Source organism: Lithobates pipiens, unplaced genomic scaffold, assembly GCF_037356315.1.
Source record: "Lithobates pipiens isolate NorthernLeopardFrog02 unplaced genomic scaffold, aLitPip1_a1.2 Scaffold_18, whole genome shotgun sequence".
NCBI lineage: Eukaryota > Metazoa > Chordata > Amphibia > Anura > Ranidae > Lithobates > Lithobates pipiens.
The window spans coordinates 346,702,685-346,718,292 of NW_027507758.1; the positions used below are offsets into that span (position 1 = coordinate 346,702,685).

The 15,608-nt window shown below is 45.8% G+C and overlaps 1 protein-coding gene across 1 annotated transcript in view; it reads left to right on the forward strand.

The window, feature by feature from the left end:
• The window catches only part of LMBRD1 (LMBR1 domain containing 1), a 340,404-nt gene that overhangs the window by 274,716 nt on the left and 50,080 nt on the right, over window positions 1–15,608 (forward strand). Inside the window, exon 9 of the mRNA XM_077487418.1 lies at window positions 3,992–4,144. Coding sequence (XP_077343544.1) covers window positions 3,992–4,144 — 153 coding nt within the window. The remainder of the gene's footprint in view (window positions 1–3,991; window positions 4,145–15,608) is intronic.

The following is a 15,608-nucleotide window of genomic DNA, read 5'->3' on the forward strand; positions in this document are numbered from 1 at the left end:
TTTTAGTTATGTGACTACCTTAAATTGTTCAAAAGAATGTAAGTTTGAGAATACTTGTCCTGAAGTAATCCTAAAAATTGCTTGTTACCCCATTTTAGTTTCTTTGGGTCTTTTGAACCTGTGATTTTAAAGACATAAGGAATTTTTTAGGAACATGATTATTTGTTACTATAGAAAGACATTCTCATTTGTAAGTATATCATCCTAAATGAGATGGCATCTGAAGGCACAAAAAATGGTTGTTCTCAGTGGTATTTCAGGTATGTGGCTATGGCCTTTACTGAGGAGGTTTTGTACTCTAAGAAGTAATTCTCTTGTTTATCACCTAGTTGTTCAGGGTTCCACTAATGGCTAAGTGAGTTTAGATTTGTTCATATGAATCGCGTCTTAACAGTTTGGCCATGCCTAATATATATTTTTGTAGATTAATTTAAAGTAGTCTTTTTATCTGCTGTACATAGCAGTCGATCATAATATATATGACTACTGCTTAAAAACATTAGTTGCTCACAGCCCTTACTGGACCTCGCTGAGCATCCCCGTGGGTAAACCCCATAAGCCCTGGCGCCTAAACCCATTTTGGTTGTCCCTGTTACCGGATGATGACGAGCTCCCGAACCTATGGCAACAATACTTTGCGGACAATGACCAAACTGCCTCTATTGCGGCGATTTGGGACTCATTCAAACTATACGCGCGCGCGCGCGACCCTTGCCTCCCACATAAATGTAATTAAGACAAAATCCGCAGATGTCTTTGACAGGGCGCTAGCAGAACTAAGTTCCACGGAACAGGAGTATGCCATTAATCCTACCCCAGAGATAGCTGCTCGACTCAAGCTGCAATCCAGAGTGGCAACTCAACTCCAGTTTACAAAGGCCAGACAAAAACTGTTTTTCACGAAGCAGAAATTCTTTGAGCATGGGGAAAAGGCAGGCAAGCTGCTGGCTTACCTGGTACATAGTGAGGATAGACCCCCAGTGGTCATCACGCTACATGGGCCGGAGGGCCATCAGATAACAGATCCCCAAAGAGTGACTGCTAGATTTAGACACTTCTTTGCAGATTTATACAAGACAATGACTACAGACCCAACGGACCAGAGAACGGCCTTCTTACGTAGCATTACCCTCCCTCAACTGACAACAGACCAGCTTGACCTTCTTGAGGCGCCCCTCACTACAGACGAAATAGCCATGGCCATAGCCAGCTTTGCCAGATCCAAATCCCCTGGTTCAGACGGTCTCCCAATCGAGTTCTATTCTCAGTACAGTGAACTACTTACCCCGAAACTGCTCACGCTATACAACCACCTGTTTGAAACCTTTTCCTTACCACCATCCATGAGAGAGGCAGTAATAGTGCTCATTCCCAAACCAGGGAAAGACCCGGGATATCCGGAATCATATCGTCCAATCTCCCTACTCCAGGTAGACATAAAAGTTCTCGCCAAGGTACTATCCTTGAGATTGAACAAAGTTATCCTGTCCTTAATACATGTCGACCAGGCGGGATTCATGCTGGGTCGCAACACATCCTTTAACCTACGCAAATTGTTCATCAACCTACAGGCTACACACATGGAGGCAGGATCTAGGGTGGTGGTGACTTTAGACACGGCGAAAGCCTTTGACTCGGTGGAATGGGAGTACTTATGGAAATGTCTGGAGGGGTATGGCTTCGGCCCTAAATTCATCAAATGGGTACAATTGATGTATCAGTCGCCCACAGCCAGGGTAATGGCGAATGGATGGCCCTCCGAGCAGTTTGACCTCACCAGGGGCACAAGGCAGGGCTGCCCTCTCTCGCCGTTGTTATACGCCCTGGCTGCTGAGCCGCTAGCCATATCCATCCGGAATAATCCAGAAATCAAGGGACTATGCTCAGGTAATCTGATTGAAAAAATTAGTATGTACGCGGATGACACCCTTTTATACCTAGCAGATCCGGGTTCCTCCTTGCGGGTGGCACTGCATACAATCGAACAATTTGGGACCTTCTCTGGTTTAAAAATTAACAGGGAGAAATCGCAAATATTACCAATAGACAGTTTCCCACCAACCGAGTCACAGGCCAGTCTGCCACTTCAGAGAGTTAGTACCATCAAATATCTTGGGATCCATGTATCCAGAATGTCGACAGACTTTGTACGTCTCAATATTGAACCCCTCACGTCCTATGTAAAAACTAAGCTGAGGACCTGGGCTCGTTTGCCACTGGGGGTGTGGGGCAGAATAAACTTAATTAAAATGGTTCTACTTCCCAAAGTATTATATGTGATGTGGCACTCCCCGACATACTTACCTTTGAAATACTTCAAGACTCTAGAAGCTCTCCTCAAATCTTTCGTATGGGGTCCTAACAGACACAAACTGGCATGGCAGACGCTAAAAAACCCACCTGACCTGGGAGGTATGGCACTACCAGATTTCAACCTATACTATATTTCGTCCCAATTATCACAACTATACCACATTGACAAGACAGACAGGGAGCGGTTCCTCCAGCTGATGTGCCCCAAGTGGGCCAGATGCACTAAAGACCCTATTTATGCGATAACAATAAACACCGGAAATACTGATTTGAGGACTGGTGAACTGGCCCTGCTGCGTCAATATAGACGCATATGGGACATCGCCTCCGCTAAACTAGAGATTCCCCAATATAACGACTTCACCCCGTTATGGCACAACAAGGTCCTACCTGAATTCTTGCAAATTCCTGATGTAGATTGCTGGTCCACCTATGGAATCTTCTATCTCCAACATTTACTTACCAATGGGACTCTAAAAACCTTCCACACACTCCAAGTGGAGTACAATCTTCCCAATCATATGTTTTTTAGATATCTGCAAGTCAAACATGCAATCCGCACTCAATTCCCGTTGCCCCCCCCCCCCCCTAAGCCCACTTCAAATGTCGCTATGGCAATCATCAAAAACACTGATCCTCAAAAACTAATTTCAGCCTTCTACAATCTGCTTTCCACCCCAGTAACTAAAATAGCTTATGGACTTAAACCTCGCTGGGAAAGGGCGGTGGGACCTATCGAGGACGGGGAATGGGAGGAAGCTCTGGAATTCTGTAAGACAGTTTCCCCAAAACTGTCGGACAGGCTGACTCAAATTTACATACTCCATCAAGCGTACCTTACCCCCCTCAGGGTTGCCAGGTACAGAGGCTCCCAGTCCTCCTTGTGCCAAATGTGCGGAAGGGAGACAGGAACATTCATTCACTTACTGTGGTCATGCCCCAAAGTACAGGGACTATGGACACAGATTGTAAGATTCCTCCATGACGAAATGGGCTCTCCAGCCACGCTGGACCCAAAAATGTGCCTTTTAGGACTCTTGCCAGACTCGACCGACAGGTACATGAAGACATTTCTGCACGAGACGTTATTCACAGCGCGAAAGACAATAGCTCGGAAATGGATGAGGACTTGTCCCCCGAGCATTGCAGAATGGAAAGCAGAAATAAACAACACCCTCCCCTACAAAAAATTTATATACACCAATAGGGGTTGTCCTGAGAAATACTACAAAATTTGGGACAGGTGGCTGCAGGAGTCTAGCACTTGTTCATAGCCGGTCTATGCACAATACATAGTAATGTAAATGACAAGTAGATCCTCCGGCCTCTGGGTAGTGAAGTAGCCCAAACCACTGACACAAGGTACCTTTTGGCTTTAGTTATTTCATGCATAAAACGTGATGTGACATTGACGATTTGAGATGGTTATACAATTGTTATCTGAGGAGCTGTATGATCTGTAGCATTTTTGTAACTGTAATCTGTAACATGTATGCACTGTGAATCGAAATAAACCTGGTTGATTTAAAAAAAAAAACATTAGTTGCTATACGGCTTTCCTCTTTGATCTATACAAGACATATTTTCACATGCTAACCTTGTAACTGTAAAATAGTAGTGGGTTAGGATAAGCTGTCCATCGGTTTGTGTTATATTATTTCTTTATTCTTTAATTCAGTGCAAGGATGGCAGACCATTATCAAGCAAAGATAGACAAAGTTTGTACAAACTTGAAGAAAAAGCAAAAACACTGGAGAGGAGAGAGAGGCATTTGGAGTATCATGAAAAGAGTTGCTGGGCGAAATGTTGTACTGTAATGCGACCATTTAAGGTAAGGTAATACAACTTATTCTGTTAGCTTGGCTTTTAGACCTTCAAATAAATAATAGAAGGATCCATCAGCATCCAATAGGGCTTGGCCATGTAGCCGTTACTATGTGACATCGGTCTATATTATTTCCAGTAAGGACAGAATTATTTTAATGTGCGAACAGCATGAGCCAAAGCTTGGTGTACTCACGCGGCATAGACCTTTATAATGGTTATCTTAAAGCCATTGTAAGGGTAAAAATGTTTTTAAACAAAATAACACGTCCATACTCACCTGCTCTGTGTAATGGAATTGCACAGAGTGGCTGCGAACCTCCTCTTCTCGGGTCCCCTGTCGGCACTCCTGGCCCCTCTTCTCTGTCCAGTGCCCCCATGGGAAGCCCCTTCCCATGGGGGCACTCTTGCATGCTTGCTTCTGAGTCCCACTGCTGCATCCATTGACAGACAGCGGGACTTGGCCCTGCTCCCTCACCAGTGGCTTTGATTGACAGCACTGGGGGCCAAGGGCCAAAGCCAGCAAGACCCTGAAGTGAGGGGAGAAGCGCTGCAGACAGCGCTGGATCAAATGAGGGCTCAGGTAAGTAAAAGGGGGTATGCTGATGCCTAAACATTTTTTTACTTTAATGGAAGGAACGCAAAAATGGTTGGGCTTTAGAATCACTTTAATGGTCTGCTGTGTTGAATCATTTCATATGTGCTGACAAGTAACTCTTGCATAAGATATTGTTTAAATACAAGAAGTATGTTTTATTTAAATTTTGGTGTGCTTTGTGTATTTCTTGCAGATCTGTGCAGTAAACCAACATGAAACTTCGTGTTTGTGCAGGAGATTTCTTTAATAAAGACCGGACACTGCGGTGCTCTCTTTGCGCGTGGTGACTGATCTGGTATTTTCTGCTTCCTGTAACTTTAAAAAAAAGATCAACCCAATAGTTCAGTTAGTGACCCAAACAGTGTATGTAAGCAAAGTAATATGGCTCTATTGAAGTAATCCCCCACCCACCACACAAAATATGGGTTTTCTCTTTCGTTCATTGACTGACACAGCTTCAGTAATCTTGACCGTAGGGTTATTACGCCACCTTCTGGAGAGGACTAGGCAGAACATGTGAAACGTAACAGGAATGTAACGTTCCGCCCAGGGGGTGATCCCTCTGGCAATACCCCCTCAGCCTGCCTCCTGCAGCTCAGTTTTTTTTTTCTGCCTAGTGAAGGAGAAGGACCTAGGCTCCCTGCCGGGACCATTGGTCCTGGGGATTTTTTTATGTTTTTTTGCCTTTTGCACAAGATTTTAAGATCCTGTGATCTGCCATCAACAGCCAGCTGGGTGACAGGCTGGATAATATAGATCCTTGTAGTCTCCCCAGCCTGGCCATCGAGCATGTGCAGACCCGAGCTACACGCTGGGTCGGCCACGACAGGCCCATCAGGTTTCAGGGGTGGCCGGTGAGCGCAATGCTTCGGGGCACACATATTACCGGACTACAGATGTCTTTGTCACAGTGTGCCGTGGCCAGCAGCCACCCGTACTGCTTGGGTGTGGGTCTGTGATGGGATGTCCCCAGCTCGTCTGGATGGTAAGTACAGCTCTTCCTCCCTCGGTGGGACAGAGCAGCTGGGAATTCCGTGGGAGGTCAATTCTTCTCTCCCTAGCTGCATGACTGAGCTGTGTGCGTACCTGAGCCAGGGGTCCTCCAAGGGGCTCTGATCCTTGATTGTGGGCTGCGCTGGCTGTCTGTGTCCCTGGGCTGTCTGTAATCTCTCTGCTGGTGTCTGTGGGCTCTGTATGTGCTGCCGCCATAGCGCTGTCTGCCGCCATTATCTGTGTTCATTCACTGTGTACAGTTACTTGTTGGCCATTTTCTGTGAGTCTCTTTGGGAAGTATAGTCGGTGGCCATTTTCCCGAAGTTTGGCAGCCATTTTGCCTGTGATTTTCCTCTATGCAGGATGCCCGGCAGCCATTTTTTTGTAGCCTCCGTGCTTTTTTTTTCTCCTCGGCGCTGGTTCCTGTACCTCAGAACAGCGTGTTCTTTTGCTCTGGACACCTGGGAGCCGATACTGGACACGTGCACCTGAAACAGTACGGCGCAATGCTCAGTCGGGGTGGTGAGTCCTGGGTGGGGGCCCCTCAGTCTGCAGTAGCTAGGAGCGTGGTATTGAGCACCTTGTCCCCATGGGTGGCAGACAGGGTTGGGTCAGCATGGCATCAGAAACTGATGTTTCTTCCCCAGACCTCCCTGCAATTGCAACCGGCTCGTCTGCAAACAATGCGGTGCCTTTGGACGCTTTGTCGGCAGTCCTTGAAACATTCGTTGCTAGGGTGGAGGCGGTGTGCGGGTGCAAAAGTGTTAACAAAAACTGCTCCCCCCCCTCCTGGGAGAGTTCTGCTCTGATGTGTCAGAGGACGCCGACCAGGACGGATCAGTGAGGATGATTTTGGGTCCACAAGACAAAGCGCTAGTTGGAGCACTTATCACAGCTGTGTGTGATACCCTGAAAATTCAGGATACCACAGGATCCTCTGCTGAAGTAGCGGCTCCTTTTGGATCCCGTAAGCCAGCCCGTACACCTAAGGTATTTCCGTATCTGACTTATTTAGATAAGTTCATATACAAGGAATGGGGAAGCCCGCAACGGACCTTTTCGGTCCCAAAAAGAATATCGGTGAGTTACCCCTTTTGAGGAGTGCCTCCTTAAGAAATGGTCGCATCCCCCGGTCGTGGACCCCCCAGTATCCAGGTTAAATAAAGTAACCACAATCCCGGTAGAAGGGACTCCTGCATTTAATGACAGGAAGGCTGAGGCAGTGGATGGCTCCCTGTTTACGTTAGTGGGGTCAGCGATACGACCAGTACTGGCCACAGCATTAGTGTCGCAGACACTCACCGAGTGGGCAAAACTATTGCACCGTGAGTTGGAGAAGCAGCAGGCTTCTCCTGTCTGCATGGAACTAGCAGACCAGTTAGTGCACGGCCTTAAGTATGTTCGTGGCCCTGGATACACTTCCCTTGCTCTCCAAAGCATCAGTTTCAGCAGTGGTGCTGCGGCGCCTGATTTGGTTGAAATGCTGGTCTGCAGACCAGGCATCTTAAAAAAAAAAAAAAAAAAAAAAAAGCCTTGAGAGATCTACCCTTCCTTGGTGAGCACCTTTTTGGAGCCTCGCTGGATGACATTAAGAATGTCACAGATGAGAAGAGCACCTTGCCCCCACAGTCCAGAAAGAGTAAGGAGCCACGCCGCAGGCAAGGGACCTCATTTTCCACTCAAAAAAGGCTTTTTTGTCTGCCCGGCACTTCGGCAAAACGCTCCCAGTCCAACAGGGCGACTACTGAGGGACAGAAGTGTCCCTGGACTCGCAAACCTAACAAACCAGCAAGCAAAAGTGCTACCACGTGAAGGTTTGCCCCCGCCCATCACTCGGGTGGGGGGGTCGCCTTTGGGAGTTTGCAGCTCGGCGGGCCTCTTGGCTGTCCGACCAATGGGTCTGCAAACTGATTTCATCGGGCTACAAGTTAGAGTTCCTCTCTTGGACACCAAACAGATTTTTCCCCTCCAGCATACCCTTACTCCTGGCTCGCAGGGAAGCCCTGTTTAGGGCAGTAAGGGACCTGCTCAGCCGTGGGGTAATAGTGCCTGTTCCAGAAACTGAAATTTGTAGTCCCCAAAAAGGAAGGGGTACGTCCAATCTTGGACCTGAAAGCCCTCAATTGCTTTGTGAAAGTACAGAGATTCAGAATGGAATCAGTCCACTCCGAAGTCGCTGCACTCCATCAGGGGGACTCCATGGCGTCTCTGGATATCCAGGACGCGTACCTCCACATAACCATATGCCTCAGGCATCAGAGGTTTCTGTGTTTTGCAGTAGGGGAAAACCACTACCAGTTTGTGGCTCTCCCCTTTGACTTGGCTTCAGCACCCCGAGTCTTCACCAAGGTAGTGGCTCCAATTTTGGCGTTGTTGCGACAATGTGGGATCTCAATCATGGGTTACATAGACATTCTCCTTCTGAGAGCAGCTATGAAGTAGACTCTACCCTTTTGGAAACTATTCCATATCAGGAAATGGACCACATGGCCTCTAAGAGTCCAGTGTGAATATAGACTTAGACCCGAATACAAGTTCCTGATATACATGTTATTTTAGGGCTTGAGGCCTCCCCACATATCCGCAGGACTCTGACCTGCAGTGGTCTGGGCTAGAGGGAGCTACCCCTTATGACCCAAGCTTGGGTCCCTACACAGGGCAGCCAACTGATACTGGGATCAAGAAAATGCCTTACTTATGTAAGATACAGAGGTAAACTTTGCAACAGAACACTACAATGTGTACCATAAATACATAGGGGGCATATATTCTCTGAGGGTGGTAGAGATTCATAGTGAGGGGATGTTGTACGCAACTGCTCGTCCAACTCATAGGGAACTAGTATGCAGCAGGACCAGAAGGATCCCATTTACTGAGAGATAGAATTTATCATTGGACAGGCCGTCCGTGATGGGCATTTAAATAACCGCAGAAACAGACTGTTGACGCTATGCCTTCACCACTGGTGCACATATATGGGACACAGAGTCTCCAGGGAAACACCCTATGGTGCAGCGGGACCTCTGGGATCAGGGGCACTAAGAAATGCTGGTTTTATTAATGAAACTGCTGGATTGTTCTTTGCCTCTCTGGAATGACTCCTTATTGGAGTGCTCTGGATGGGCAGGGACCAATTCCCTCATCTCTGAAATACAATGAAGCTCTGCATGTTGTGAAATGTTATATTTGTTGCATTTATATAATTGGTTAAGTAAGTGTGTCGGTTGGGAATACCTCAAAAGAGGAAGGGAAAGAAAATTAAAAATGAAAGAAGAAGAGGACAAAAGGGAGGCATAAAAGTGTCTGTTTTTCTTGTTTTATATTGCATTTTATTTCTCTTGCTTGAAGCTCTCCCGGTGTTGGGTGAAAGTATGGGAGGTGGAACTAAATATGGAATATAGTCTAGGCTTCAGAAGATTCCGTGGGGACCTAGCGTGCCCTGAAGGTAGTAACATGGCCTTAGTTAATATGGACGCCTCACACGCTATGTAACCGTCGCTTTCCTGCGGTTTTCCATTTGACTTTTCCCGAGTCGAAAACCAAGGGAGTCTCGATTTTGCTATCTAGGTCGTTGTCATTTACCCTTACTGACCAGATGCTGGATCCAGAGGGCAGATTCCTTTTTTTTTAAAAGGGATATAGAATCTAAAACCGGTCATTGTTTGGTCGCACAGAATGGAGATGAGTATTACTACCCCGGTTCACCCCTGCTCTATGGTTTGGACAAACTTTGAAACATCCATAATCCAATTTAGAAATGTATGCCTACACCCAATGACCTTCACTCTTTCTATATGGAGGAAATGCTCTCAGCGGTTTTCCCTTTCATCCCCATGCCCACTCTTATTAAATGTACTGTTTAACCCTGACATACCAGATAGTCTATCTTACACTCTGATGCTCCCTTGGACACAGGCTGGAATCTTTCAGCTCCGAAACATTGTGCACCCACTCACTCGCGCACTCCTATCTTTTGAGGAAATTCAACGGAAATTCCAGATTCACAAAGGTTTATTCTACTCCTACCTCCAAATTAAACGTTATTTTAGCTCCAAAAAGTCCACCCTTACCTTGGACCAACCTACTCCATTCGAACTCCTATGCGCCCAGGGCCCATACCAAGCCCATCTTATCTCCGAAATGTATAAATCTCTACAGGAGGTCCCTCCTCTCATTGCCACAGGCGACTCCTATATGCGAAAATGGTCTCAGATCATCAAGCAACCCATCCCTATTCCTCAGTGGCAGAAAATATAGCAAGTTGCTTCCAAATCTTCACGGTGTGTGGAGCAGAGGGAGACAGCCTATAAGATTTTAATGTTCTGGTATAGAACCCCGGAGGTCCTACATAAATACGACCCCGGGGTCTCTCCGACGTGCTGGAGGTGCCGGGATAATATTGGCTCCCATTTCTACATCTTTTGGGAATGCCCCATTATTCAATCTTTTTGGTCCTCTATTCATACATACCTGCAAAATCTTTGCACGCTGAGAAACTGGCTGGTTTTGTCCTCTTGCCATCTCCACCCACTCTTTCACAAGTCCTGCAAACACTGGAGCAGATTTGCTACTACCTCACTTCTACTATTCATGATACTTTACCTACATTTTCCAAGATTTGGGACCTGTGGGATTACTCGGACCTCAATCCTGGGACCTAACCAGTAGTGCAATGCCCTCTTAAATAGGTACGTGGCAGGTTTAACTCCCCTGATTCTTCTAACATTCCCCTTAAAGATTCCATGGTGCTTCCCTCCCCACCCCTCCTTGTGGGATTCCCATGGAGTGCCTCTGTCTGATATAAGCACTCCCGACACCCCATTAACCTTAGACCCAGTGAGTAACAAATCCTATGGTGCAAAATACTAATATACCTAGACTGCCCACTCTCTGGGTTCTTCCCCCCCTTGATTTTATACAAATGTTATAATGTAAATTTGTAAAGTTGGTGACACTAACTTTTCAGGCTATGGCCTCTGTTACATATTATCTGAATGACTGTTCTTTTTTGCTACTGACAACTGTTTGATGTGGCATTTTCCTATGTATTCTTGAAATCCTTTAATAAAACGTACAATTTAGGGAAAAAAAGGCATATGGAAGACTAGACCAGTGACCTTAGGCAATATTTATTGCCCTAACCCTAAGCAAGTACCCTTTATCCAGGAAACCCTGCTTAAGTTAGAGACCTTTCAATAACATCTTTTGATTCTTGGAAGGGACTTCAATTTGGCAATGAACCCATTGCTGGACACCTCAGGCACCTCTTCTCTCCCCTTCTCGACCTTACGCCAAGCCAAACGATAACTGGCCTCTCTCACCCTTCATGACACATGGAGAACCTTAAACCCCGATGAGCGGGGTTATATTCTTTCTCCTCACCACATAACCGCTATTTGAGATTAAATTATCTTTTCATATGCCAATATGACCTTTCATACCTACACAAAGCTACCATAGAGCAGATGGTGCTCTGAGATCACCACCCGGTCACAATGACCCTGGCCTACCCTGACAGGGAGGTTTCGTCCAAGATCTGGAGAATGGATGCATCCCTTCTGGCAGACCCTGGGGATCTGGCCATTATCAGGTAACATATTGAGGAATTCTTTCACCTCGATAATATTCCTGGCATCTCACCCCTGACTCAGTGGGAAGCACACAAATGTGTCATACAGGGATACATGCTCTCCATTGTAGCTCGGAGGAAAAGATAACATCAACAACTGATAAAAGAACTATCAACCAGGATACATGAACTAGAAGCTCATCACAAATGATCGCTTGCAATCCAATTAGCACAGGAACTGGCGGAAGGCTCGGGCCCTCTTAGTGGAAGACCTCTTTAAAAGAGGGCACAAGAGACACATACTGACACAACGCTTGTTTTATGAACAAAGCAATAAGCTGGGGAGACTTCTGGCTAGGACCACACAGAACCGGACACTAACCACCACAGTGCATCATGTAACAGACACCTCGGGGAACACCCATTCCAAAAATGAAGCGATAGCCTCCGACTTCCAACCCTTTTACAACAAACTGTATAACATTCACCCCGACAAACCAAACTCTGCAAGAGCAGACAATAGGGTAAAACTGATACGAGAATTCCTAAGTCAGTATAGTCCCTCTCCTTTAAGGCGTCTATGTCCCTGGAAGACTGGGGTGCGGCACTGAAAGCTACAAAACCTGGTAAAAACCTAGGCCCCATTGCATTCTCTTCCCAGTACTGCAAGTGCTTTTCAGACCTCCTTGCCCCAAACTTTCTCAAAGCTTTTAACTCGCTGTCAGCAACTCCCTACTCCTCAACCACCTTGCTGGAAGCATATATTACGGTGATTCCAAAAACTATGGACCCTGCCAATGTTGCCTCATATTGTCCAATATCCCTACTTAATGTGGATGTTGAGCTTTTCTTAAAAATCTTAGCAACACTTTTGTCCCAATATGTACCACAATGGGTGGTACTGGACCAGGTAGGCTATGTCCCAGGCAGAGAAGCAAGGGGCATTACTATCAAAGCCTTTAGCCTTCACCACTGGCTAACTTGTAACCAACAGGAGGGCTTTTTCCTTGCAATGGATGCGGAGAAGGCGCTTGACCGCTTGGCCTGGGACTATATTGGCGAAGTACTGGGAGCTCTGGGTCTTGGCACCAAAATGGTACTTCATATTCCCATCACACACATTCCTGGGTGAGCGCTCGAGTTTGGGTGCTGTAGCAACAACCAGCTGGTTACTTGTTCAAGTCACAGTGAAGATAATTGCCAGCACACCATGGAACGACATAGATAGCTTTCAGATGGGCGATTTATTGCATGATCACAACACAAGGATAGTGCAATGTTTATCCTTGTGTTGTGATCATGCAATAAGTCACCCGTTTGGATGCTGTGTCGTTCCATGGTGTTCTGGCAAATATCTTCACTTGGCACCAAAATGTGTGCACTCATTCTGTCCCTATATGTCAACCTGAAGGGAAGAGTTGGAGTCAATGGCCACCTGTCGGCCGCCTTCTCTATCCACAACGGGACAAGACAGGGCTGTCCCCTATCACCCCTTCTCTATATCCTTACCCTGAAACCCCTTCTCCGTTGTATAAGGAAGCACAAAGACATCAAGGGAGTACAGGTATGGGGCCGTGAATTTATTATTCCTTTTCTCCCCACTAACATCCCTACCGAGCCTCCTGTCAGTTCTTGAACAGTTCAAACACATCTCCAACCTGAAAATCAACTACTGAGTCATTTACGTTGAATGTTTCCCTACCTTCAGACCTTATGCGACAATGCCAGATGAACTTTCCATTCCATTGGAAAATGGACGCTGTCGCATTTCTAGGAATTAAACTTCCTGTCAACCTAACAGAGCTTTATACTAGAAATTTTACAGCAGAATTGGAGAACATGCGTCAAGCTCTGCAGAAATGGCATGTGCCCTCAATCTCTTGGTTCAGGCGTACTTCAATTTTAAAAATGATAATCATTCCTCGCATGCTATACAAGATGCAAACGATCCCAGTCTGACTGCCACCCTCCTTTTTTGTGGCATATAGGGCCATGTGTAGCCCCTTCTTATGGGGCAACAAACTTGCACGAATCAAATGGGCTAAGCTAATGTTACCAAAGTCGAATGGGGGGATTGGTCTCCCAGACCTCCAATGGTACTATTGGGCAATATCTCTGATGAGGGTGGTGGATTTGGAAGGTCCATGAAAGATACAAAGGGTGGGGTGGTCTTGAAGGCCTAGTCTCTCAGACGGAATTGAGTATAGTACCATGGCTCCCAAAGGAACATGTATCCCCCCATATACAGTATATGCCCACCCTCTAATTGGAGCCACTCTTCAAGCGTTTGACAGGGCATGTTCCACACACAAAATCTCATCCAAGGAATGCACCCCCCTTAGGGACAATCTAACTTTTATTCCAGGCCTAGCCAGGAATTTCCTCGCAGCAGAATTGCCACATAGGGAAATCCAAGCAAGACACTTTTTCTGGAGAGGGAGGTTCAAGAAACAGAGAACTGGCTGGGTCATCCTACACAGCTAAGTTCCCTTAATGATCATATTTGCAATTGAAACACCACTTGGATAATCCAACTTGTAGAAGCCACTTTATTAGGGACCCAACAGTGTTTGAGTCTCTCTGCACCAGACCATCTCCCCAAAGCCATGTCATCTCGGCTCTCTACGCCTCGATGTTTGGGGAACGATATGCCACAATACATGCTGACCACACTTTCTAGAAGTCTGCTCTGAGTTTGGAACTAGACTAGGCCTCTTGGGACCGAAAACATCTATATATCCACAAGGGGTCCCTAAACGTGGCGACACAGGAGAATGGATACAGAATAAAAACGAAATGGTACAGAACGCCAGATATACATAAATTTATACCGGCGTTGTCTGATCGCTGTTGGAGATGCGGAATGGAGAAGGGCACTCTTCTTCATATCTGGTGGACATGCTCCCTGATCCAGCCATATTGGCGTAAGGTTAATGACATGACAACCCTGATCACTTCACTCCCGTTAGAGTTCACTCTGGCACAATATCTACTACATCACTCACAAATTCCCAGAAAACACTACTTCAAGTCGGTGGCTGTGTACCAGTCCACTGGAGATCTACGTCCCCGCCCTCTATGAGGGAATGGACCTCTTGCATCCACCACGTTGCAGTGATGGAGGAGCTCATATATACCACTCTTGATAAAATATCTGAAAACTCTGCCATTTGGGCGGCTTGACACACCTACCAAGATTCCCAAGACTACCAAGAGCTGATACAACAAAACGACTGAGCAGTGGACTTGACAGCGAAGGATATTCCTGACTACTAGTTATAAGCCATAAGATACAAATTGACATATTGGAGATGGAGAGGGTAGTTGGTGGTGGTCACACACCCTCTCCTCTCTCTCCCCACTTTTTTTCTTTTCTTTTCTTTGGTATCCCTGTTCAGCCCCCTGGGCGGGCTTAATACCAACGCAGTCTTGTCTGCTTTTGCTCCCACCTCCCCATGAGATTTTAATTGACCTCGCCAGTAGTGCTCCTATATAACTCCTTGTTCTTAGACGTTAGACAGTTTAGGGCTACGCCCTATAATAAACTTATATGAAGGATAGCATAGTGGGTATTGCTACCCAAAGCTATAGAGACAAGATAACTCCCTTGGATCTTAAGGTTTATATAGGCTTTAGGCGGAGTTCTCTCGTATGCTGTATTGTGTTACACTTTCTGTTTGTACTGATATTTTTACAATGTTATCCATGAAACCATTTACTGTATTGTACGTGAAAACTTTAATAAAATATGTATGACACAAAAAAATTTCCTTCTCGTATTAATCTGAACAATGTTGACATTTGTAAACTTACTTTGTGACGCTCTCCACACATTTACTAACTTGAATTCTGTGATTCATATTCAGTATGCCCTGTGAGTTTTCACTGCCGTGTCACAGAATTCACAGAGCCTGCCTTCTGAGCTACAGAGGTGCTGAGAGAAGTTTTAGAAGGCGGAGTCAGTACAGGAATTGCTGCCCTCAGGCACGTAGTTTTTAAAAACTGAAAGTAAGCAGCAGGGAAGGAGCTGCAAAGTATGCAAGGACTTTTAGAAAGTTACAATGTGAAAGGAAGATTATATTGGATTGTCAAAAAAAAAAAAGAGTATTTTCTGTGTCCATGGATTTCCTTTATTTATTAAAAATGCTAGATAGTTGGATGTGAAATGTAGACACTTGAGTAGAACTCATAAATGATTGTGTATTTTGATGCAAGCATGAACATTACAGGTCTAATATGATCAAACCTCATTAATGCAAGTCCTCACCTGCTGAATATCTTTTCTTTTCTCTGTTCTGTTATTGTTTCTTC